Raw genomic sequence first — 9,833 nt, 5'->3', positions numbered from 1 at the left:
ACACCTGTAATCCCAGCAACTCTGGAGGCTGATGCAGGAGGATTAAAAGTTCAAGGCCAGCCTCAGCAACTTGGTGAGACTCCCCATCTCAAAATCTAAAAAGGAGTTGGGGATGCAGCTCAGTGGGTGGAGCACCTCTGGGTTCAAAGCCTTGTAACACACCCACACCCACCCACCCACCCACACACACACACACACACACACATATGTGAGCATGTACATGTTCAAAGAACTTGTTGGATGACAAATAAGTGGAACGTCCTGCTGGGCTACCAGATAAAGACAGGGAATCCACTGTGGTATAGCAATCATCAAATGATGCTAGGTGAGAAAAATGTTAGAAAACATATATGGGCAGTATGAAATGTTTTCTATATAAGAAAAAAAAATCCATAAGGGAAACCCACTCTTCACAGTAATGGAAGAGTTGCTGGTGGCTTTTCTTTTCCTTTTTATTTATCTGTATTTTTAAACTTGCCAAAATAAGCATAGTTCTTACAAAAAAGTGTGGGGTGGGGATCAATAAAAGCTATTTTTTTTTTAAAGGAAGAAAATAAACACTAAGCCAGGAGCAGTGTGTGTGACCTGCCTGCCCCAAGAAGCCATACATCCAGGACAACACCAACCTCACAGTCAGTCTTGAGCCCTGGCCAGATTCACCTGCAGCTGCAGTCCCTCAGCCCAACTTGGCATTGACCTTTGTTTGGGTCTTCCCCTGCAATTCCAGCGGTGTGGGAGGAACCGCCAGCGTGGTGTCCTCAACCTCCCTGTTCCAGCCCCTTAATGCTTGGAGCCTCCAGCACCCTTTCCCTTTTTCTTTCCTGTTCAAACCTGCAACTCAAGGACTTCAGAAACAGGAAGAGAGACCCTCCTTGCAGTCAACTTCCAGGGTCTACAGCACTTGCCACTCTCCAAGTGACATGAAAACCTGCAGGGGGAAGGTTATCAAGGAAAGGATGGATGCACATCTTTGAGATGACGGCATTCCTGCTCCTGGGAATTGTGCAGAAACCCATCCTGTCCCCTCTCCAAGCCAGAGGTCAGTTTGCTGTTCTCAGGTGGGATGAACCTAAGCTTACAGAGAACCCAGTAATGGGGGAGTTTGTGTTTGTCACTGGCAGTGGGGGCAACACTGCTGGCACTCGGTGGTTGGAGGCCATCAAACTGAAAAGTCTTCCTCCAAAAATCTGCCCTTCTACCAGGCGTTTGGGATCCAGAGTGTTTCAAACTTGCTCCTCAAAGGCCTCCCGGGAGTGGGGGTAAGATGGAGTGAGTGTTCCTTGTTCCACCAGCCCTGAGAAGGAGCTTTGTGGTGTGACACCCTCAGGCAGCCGGCACACACAGAGAGGGAGTGAAACTCAAAACTCAGCCACTGAGAAACCAGTGGGATCAAAATGATAGATGACAATCAGGGTGAGGAAGAGGATCGGAGTGAGGCTTCAGTCCTCCCAAATCTCAAGCCCAGTCCTGTGCAACACAGAATTAAATTCATCCGGGTCTGCATACAGGCAGGCCCTGGACACCTCCCAGGGACTTAGGGACGACGGGGCCCTAGGTCGATGCGGCCACCCAGGGCGGGTTCCGGCGACATCGAAGGCCTGGTCAGTCCCAGGTCGACTCGGAGCCCTCCCTGGGAGAGGGCCGACTCGGGACCGAAGCGCTCGGCCAGGGTCCCCCGGGAAACGGGACCATCAGGGGCCGCCTCCGGCACCCGGCTCCACGGAAGCCCTCAGGCCGCCGCGGGCCGCAAGGCCCCAGCAACTGGGCACCGCCCCGGGCTGCGCGCGCACCCGGCCTGCAGGGCGGCGAGAGAGGACGCCAACAACGCCCCGCGCGCCCGCCGCGCAAACCCCGCCCCCGAGTCCCCGCCCCTCGGGCTGGCAAAGGGCCTCCTCCCCGCCCCCGCCAGGTGCGCGGCCCTTCCGCAGAGAGCGCGCACCACGCCAGGTCCTTGCCGGGCTGCAGGTCAAAACGTGGCTCGAAAAGCAGGCCACACATTGTAACCCCGAGTTGTAAAAACGTAATTTTATCAAGATCAAATTTATTTCTACCACGGGACTTAAAAATGTTTCCTATTTCTAAGCCTGCTTTATCAGACAATATCTTTTTTGGTTGCATGAAACAACTGCAGAACCCCAAAGCTGCGCAGTCGGCATAATTTTCACACTGACCATATATTCAGATTTCCCTAAAGCTAGAACTGTGGAATCAACTTTGAAAGGGCACAATATTTCTACATTTTGGTTGTCTGATGGAACTCTTCAAAAGCTATCTGAATTTGAATTAACCTCTGTAAAATGTATGCTTTTACAAGTGAATTTAAAAGCCACACCATACTTTATACTAAAAGAATAAAGATTTTTATTAAGCATTGTAAGTTGCATTCAATAGCCTCCAGATACGCCACACCACAATCCATCGACAGTCAATCAGACCCAACAGCAGTTCATTCTTCACAATCCATGAGTTAGGGCAGAACTCCCTTCAACTTACAGTAAGATCCTACTTAGCTCTTGCGGGCAGGGGTTGGGGAATTACACCTCATTTCTGATCACTAATGTGATGAAGAGCATCAGAAGTATATGAAAACGATAAGAAGTGATTCTGATTTCAAAGTACATTGTTTGGAAACATTAACAAAAACATCAAAATGATAGAAGTATACCTGCTTCTACTAAATTCTTGATGGGAAAGTTTTCAAGAACAAGCAATTTGTTTCCTGCTACAGAAGGGGGGGTGGTTTTTTTTTAAGATCAAAGGGTTTTTTTTCTTCACAGAATTTCATATTTTGCTAATATGAAGGCATAAAACAGCAACAAAGAACAATAATGCATACAGCAGTGAATACACCAGGGTAATGTTGATATTCGAAAACGGCTAGATAATTTTTGGGGGATTTTAGAATAAATGCAACAGAGGTCAATAATCACAAAATTTTAAGGTTAGAGCAAGATCAGTCAATGACTAAACAGAGTTAACATCTTTTATAGGACTATTACTGATTATTAGCATTTTTGTTTTGCAAATGGGCACATACTGGTAAGAATGGAAGAAAGGACAATAACATGCATAATATTAACTACACACTTTAAAAATTATGAACCATGCAGAAGTTTAGCTCAAGTAGTATACTAATGGTCTACGTCCGATTCAAAACCACATAGTTCATTGATCACAGATGCATGGTATTAGTCACGAAGTTTCAGAACACATTGTGTTGATTTTGAAAGGTCATTTGCATCTCTATGATTTCAACTTTATCTCCATTTAACTTGCTTGTAAAGTATGTATGATGTACTGTATATTTAAAATCAGCAGAACGGCAATATTACTCTATAATTTTTTAGTTTCGATAGTTGCACTTTTTTTTTTTTAACACAAAAGAACCACATCAACGGTGATGAAATTTAAGAAAGAAAAACTGTGGTTGTGTCTTATTTCTTTCATAATCATAAAAATCAAAGCCTTAAACAAAGCTTCATTGTGAAACAGTAATGCAAAATCAAATATAATGGCATACATATGGTGCCAAATGCTAAAAATTATATTTTAAGCTATATATAAAGACTGCCAAAATTTGTTTTCTTTATAGTTCAAGAAATACAACTATAGGCTTTTGTCATAACCAGTTTAAACTTTGTGTGTACTTCATTTTAAATGCGGGAGTCAAATGCTCTTCATTTTCTTTCTCTCTTTTTTGTTTTATTGTAGCATTTTGACTACAACTGGTTAAAACTAAAAATGTGTTGTTTAAATCTCTGATATCAAAGAGGGATCTGAATTTCCAAAGTCCTCATTTTTCTCTTACGGAAAGGACAAAATGTACATAACTGCAGGCTCTCTTTCTCTCCAGATATTCTTAAATCCTTACCCTTCCAGCATCCTTCACCCTCTATAAAAAATAAGTTTACTCTTCTTTATTTAAGACAGCTGCCTCCAGAGCAGCCTCCCTGCGGCAGGCGCTGTCTGTACTTAGTGCATTTAAGTGAGGATTTGTATTGCACGTTTTAGAGTCATTGTTCAAGGCACTTTCGGAGTGGCTGGGGGCCCTGGTGTCACCCGCGCTCCCGTTCATCTGGGGCACTGGCTTCTCCTCGGCCATCACTCCGTTTTCAGCCAGGGACCCGTCTGAAAACACGGCAGAGGACTTGGATTCCCCGGATTTCGACTTCAGCTCTTTGGCCACTTCTTCCGCTGAAGCAGCATAAGGAGGTCTGCCCTGTTTAAAGGAAAAGACAAATGGTGAGACAGCCTGGGTAAGCGGTGGGACAGCGGGCCGGGTTCTGGCCTAGCGACTCTGACTACAGACTCCGAGCACACAGAGACTCCTGACTCTGACTTCGCCCTGAGTGGCCTTCAGGTGGTGCAGCTTCTCCTATATCAGTTCGTCCCTCCTTGGCCCCTTTCCTTGACATTTCTGCAATTAATATCCTGAAAAAGAGGGAGATTCCCATTTCAGGAGCTCTAACTAACCCTTTATATAGCACCCAACCCTTTTTTTGTTTAAATAGTTTTAGTTGTAAATGAACACAGTGCCTTTATTTTATTTATTTATGTGGTGCTGAGGACTGAACCTAGGGCTGCACACGCGTTAGGCAAGCACTCCACCACTAAGCCCAGCACCCAATCTTTTAAGGTAACGAATATTCCTCATGAGTCTCCTCTGAAATTGAGGCTGTGCCCATGCCCTCCAAAATGAACAACTGGATGGGCACCCCCCTACCGCCCCCACCCTAATCACCAGGATAGGGTGGTGCCCTCCAGCACCTTCCTGTCATCCTATCCTCAAACCCAGGGGGGCTTTACACTAGTGCAGACTAAGTCCACTGGCTCCACCTAGAAGAGGGAGCATGTCCAGTGACCCTTGTCAAAACACAGGAGTCCCCCCTTTCTCCCACAACAACACTTCTTACTTTAGATCCTGACACTTGTGTTCAGAAATACCCACACTAGTCAATGCTATTCTCACAAATCAATGCTATTGTTATTTCCTTGGAACTCAAAACAAATAATTTGTTTTGTTTTTATGATGCTGGGGATTGGACTAAGGATCTTGTGCACGACAGGCAAGTCTCTACCACTGAATTACACTCCCAGCCTGAGACGAACACTTAACAACAACTGACTTCCCCACATGTGGACACACGCACTCTACAACTGGTTTCTCTTTCTTTGCCACCACGAGGCAGCTTCTTCTGCCATCACTAAATGTGCCATCGGAGCAAGCAAGCAGCGCGGCTTCCTCCACTTCTTGGTACCTCCTCTATGAACTGACCCACAGGGATAAAGCTCTCCAGGGAAGGAGAAGAGCTGGGAGTGGAGTAGCAATGGAACAGGATAGCAAAAACAAGGAAAGAGAAGATCTAGAAGCGACGATAAGCCCTTTTCTTTTTTTGGTGGTACCAGGGAGGGAATCCAGGGCCTTGCACATGCTAGGGGTACATTCTAACACTGAGGCACATCCCCAGTCTTTCTGCCATACTTTTAACATTCTGGAAAAGGCAAAACTATGGGGAGAGTAAAAAGATCAGTGGTTGCCATGGGTTTCCAAGGAGAGAGGGAGGGATGACTCTAAGGTGCACACAGGATTTCAGGACAGTGAAACTACCCTTGGATATCATAATGGTGGACATATGGGACATGTGTCAAACCTGTAGAATGTGTAACACTGAGAGTGAGCCCTAAGATAAGCTAGTCCTGATGAACTCTGTTGATCATGATGCATCTGTACGCTCATAGCTCTGATAGGGGTGAAGCAGGTGGTGGGGAGCCTGGGGGAGGGGCAGATAGGAATTCCCTGTACCTTCCTCATAAGTTTTGCTGTGAACCTAAAAACTGCTCCCCAAACTATCCTTAAAGAACCAAATTACCGAATTGTGCACTTTAATCAGGTGAGTTATACCAAGAAGGGAAGAAAAAGATACAAAGGAATTGGGCTGGGGATGTGGCTCAAGCGGTAGTGCGCTCGCCTGGCATGCATGCAGCCCGGGTTCGATCCTCAGCACCACATACCAACAAAGATGTTGTGTCCGCCGAGAACTAAAAAATAAATATTAAAAATTTTCTCTCTCTCTCTCTTAAAAAAAAAAAATACACACACACACACACACACACACACACACACACACAAATCAAATCCTGAAGGCAGGTATAGAAGAACCAGCACGAGAGCAATGCGAGCACTCAAGCGAAAGATAAAGACTTTCCTGATTCAAGATAACTTTTTAACACAGAATAAGATCTGAAATCACCTATGGAAAGAGTACCCCTCACACTGTGTATGGTCTAGGACAACCAGTGCCAGGGGATGACAGAGAGGTACTAACTCTCAAGGAAGACCAGAAACAATCTGGGTGCTTAGGACAACATCATGAGTGGCTTCAAAGGGAAAAGCATTAGATGTCTTTGACAGTACACACAAACAGAATGAAATGATGTGAAGATCATGGAGAAGAAAAACTGTTTCCTGGTCAGGAATTCTGTTTCCTGAGTCCTTCCTGTGGACGTTTCCTGCAGGATCCACTGAGGAAAGTCTTTGAAAGACCAGAACAGAGGTACAGACATGGGCCTAGAGAGGACGTGGAATATGAAGGTATTTACGGAATCAAGAAAAATAAAGCAAAAAGGGAAAGTATAGTATCTGATGGCTGCTTCCAGATACTGTGGATAAGAACAGCACAGCTGGTGGCTGGGGTGTGGCTCAGTGGTAAAGCACTTGCCTCCCACATGTGAAGCAATGAGTTCGATCCTCAGCACCACATAAAAGTAAATAAACAAAATAAAGATACTTAGTCCATGCACAACTAAGAAATTAAAAAAAGAAGAAGAAGAACAGCATAGCTATCTTAAAACTGTGCGTGCATATGTGTGTGTGTGTGTGTGTGTGTGTGTGTGTGTGTGTGTATGAATAAGTGTTAATATTTTCTTTCTTTTTGAGACAGGGGCTCACTCTCTTGCCCAGGCAGTCTCAAACACCTAGGCTCAAGGGATCCTCCTGCCTCAGCCTGCCAGGGAGCTGGGACACGACGACAGTGGATACATGTCAAGCCTATAGAGAATACAACACTAAGAGTAAGCCCTAATGTAAACTCCCGACTCTGGGTAATTATGACCTGTCAGGAGGGTTTGACAATTATAATAAATGTTATCACTGTGAGAGGGGATGTAGTAGATAGTGGGGGAGGCTGGACACCAACCCTGCTTACAAAATTTTTTTTTTTAGCTATTTGCAGTGAATAATGTTGGCCATGGTAGTGAGAACAGGTATTCTGAGCCCATGTGTGTAATATGGGAGAAAGCAATGATGCATTATAGCATATTCTAATTTAATTAACCCTGTTTTCTAAAGAACCAAGATTCTCAGAATAGAAAAAAAAAGAACATTCAGAGGTTGTAGTAGAGGGTAAGTACATTTCTAAGCCCTAAGCCCTTAATTGGAACTGGAAGATTCAACAAAGAATTCATGAAGTATTTTCTGGGGTGGGAGGAGGAATTACAGGTATGAATCTATGGGGTATGTTTGTACAGGCGTGTATGTACCTTCTGTCTCTGCGACTGTCCATAGGAGAAACCTAAAAACATAGACTCAGTCCAGAGGACATAAGGACATAAAAGAGAAGAGGTAAAATAAAAGTCCACAGCCCTCAACTTGGACAAGAAACAACAGCAGGAATTCACAAGGATCTTATCCTAGAAAAGAAAAAAAGAAAACCAATGGGCACAGTGGGCCAATGGCCAAGCCTCAATCCCAGGAATTTGGGCAGCAGACGTAAGAGGATGGTAGCTTCAAGGCTGGCTTGAACCTTAATGAGACCCTGTCTCCAAACAAAAAGACTTGGTATTTCAGCTCAGTGTGAATCAGAACTCCTGGATTCAATCCCCAGTACCAGGGGAGTGGGCCCCCACAAAAGCCAGTATATGCTGTATGTGTATTTATGTTAAAACAAACAGGACACCAATAGAACACCAGGACCTGTGACCAATCCTGTGGTCAGTGCCTAGGCTGTGGTCTTGAAATGACATTTCCTACTAAGAAAAAAAGAGGGGCTGGGGATGTGGCTCAAGTGGTAGCGCGCTCGCCTGGCATGCGTGCGGCCCGGGTTCGATCCTCAGCACCACATACAAACAAAGATGTTGTGTCTGCCGAGAACTAAAAATAAATATTAAAAATTCTCTCTCTCTCTCTCTCTCTTCTCTCTCACTCTCTCTTTAAAAAAAAAGAAAAAAAGAAACCAATAGAAGCAGATGTCCTGGGTTTGGTCCCTCTGGGTGCAGTAACATCCCAGGGAGCATGGGATTTTGTGTCCCACCAGACAAGAAGCTGCTGAATGCCAAAGGGAGCACAGTGAGAGACAGAGGCTCCCAAATGAGAAGGAAATGGCTCAGCCTCCAGGGCCTGCATGTCTGGCAAACTCCCATGTACCAGAGGGCCTGGTGGCACAGGCACTGAGAACCTGGCTAAGAAAGGAGACACACACAGCGAATGATAGGAAACCTTGCAGGGCATTACCTGAATTGCTCCCTGGCTTTTATAACCTCGGCCATAGTACCTTCCACCTCTACCAAACGTCCGTATCACTGGGGTGGAAATAATTCCTCTTGGACGCCTAGGTGAATAGAAAAGGACAAGAGTAAATGCACTTAAATTCATCACAGACAACATGTGCAATAACTTTAAGTGGATGTAAAGGTGTCTGATCTTATGCTCCGTAAGGGATCGAGTTTATTGAATATGGTCACGCTAAAATTTATTTAAGAAATCAATCTCATTTTCATCATATTCAAGGCTTTTGATTTAAAAATAGTTAAAAAATAGTCTTAAAAAGGCAACTGATTGGGGCTGGGGTTGTGGCTCAGTGGCAGAGCGCTTGTCTAGCATGTGTGAGGCACTGGGTTCGATTCTCAGCACCACATATAAATAAGTAAATAAAATAAAATCCATGAACAACTAATAAAAATATTTTTTAAAAAGGCAACTGATTAGCTGAACGTGTGATTATTTGATAATGGTTAAAATACAAAATGAGCTGAGCATCATAGTGCACACCTGTAATCCCAGTGGCTTGGGAGGTTGAGGCAGGAGGATGACAAGTTCAAAGCCAGCCTCAGCCAAAAAAAAAGGGGGGCTGGGGGTGTGGCTCAGTGCTGCCCTCCCTCCCCAGTTCAGTTCAATCCCTGGTACCTCAAAAAAAGAAAAAAAAAATTTACATAATGCTATAATAGGATCTTATGATGTTAAAGTGTACGTAATGATACAAAAACATTCCTGCTAAGTTCATCATTTAAAAAAAAAGCAATTCAGAGGCTACTGTTTTGCACTAGACAAGATACATTTTCCTGGTCCAGAGCTTACCCTCTTGCTGGTCCTCCCACAGAGACCACTTGTAGTGGGAAGGGCCCTCGGCCTCCACGGCCCCGCCTGCTTCCTGCCCAGTGGCCAACCACAGTGCCAGCAATTTCTAGTTTCCCTCCCTGAGAAGGTATAGGTTGGACTCCTGCACAAAAAATACACAAGAAGACAAAATCTTTATAATCACAGCATTAAAACTGGTAAACAGAAACAAACAGGCAAATTCTTTTCAGTTCTGGTTTCTATTTAGGATGAAGCCATTTTATCTTGTTTGCAAAGACTCCTTTTTTAAATTATGTAGACTCTATGTACACACTGTGATTTTAAGCTGTTGGTTCCAACGGCAAGGGTGCAGGCCCTTCAGAGAAAGAGATTCAAGAAGGGACTCTGCAAACTCACATGATTTTCTCTCTTTTTTGGGGTGGGGTGGGGGTTGGGGCAGCGTGCTAGGGATTGAACGCATGGCCTTGGGCATGCAAGGCAA

General features: G+C 44.6%; 1 protein-coding gene across 1 annotated transcript in view; it reads right to left on the bottom strand.

Annotated features, from left to right (window-relative positions):
* Positions 1-2,337: 2,337 nt before the first annotated feature.
* The window catches only part of FAM120A (family with sequence similarity 120 member A), a 104,043-nt gene continuing 96,547 nt past the window's right edge, over positions 2,338-9,833 (bottom strand). The window contains exons 16-18 of the mRNA XM_081263047.1: positions 9,353-9,494; positions 8,510-8,606; positions 2,338-4,219 (exon numbers count right to left, since the gene is read on the bottom strand). Coding sequence (XP_081119173.1) covers positions 3,908-4,219; positions 8,510-8,606; positions 9,353-9,494 — 551 coding nt within the window. The 3' untranslated portion in view covers positions 2,338-3,907. The remainder of the gene's footprint in view (positions 4,220-8,509; positions 8,607-9,352; positions 9,495-9,833) is intronic.

This window comes from Spermophilus citellus, assembly GCF_964194105.1.
Source record: "Spermophilus citellus genome assembly, chromosome: 12".
Classification (NCBI taxonomy): Eukaryota; Metazoa; Chordata; class Mammalia; order Rodentia; family Sciuridae; genus Spermophilus; species Spermophilus citellus.
This window is presented reverse-complemented; position numbering and strand designations above follow the sequence as displayed.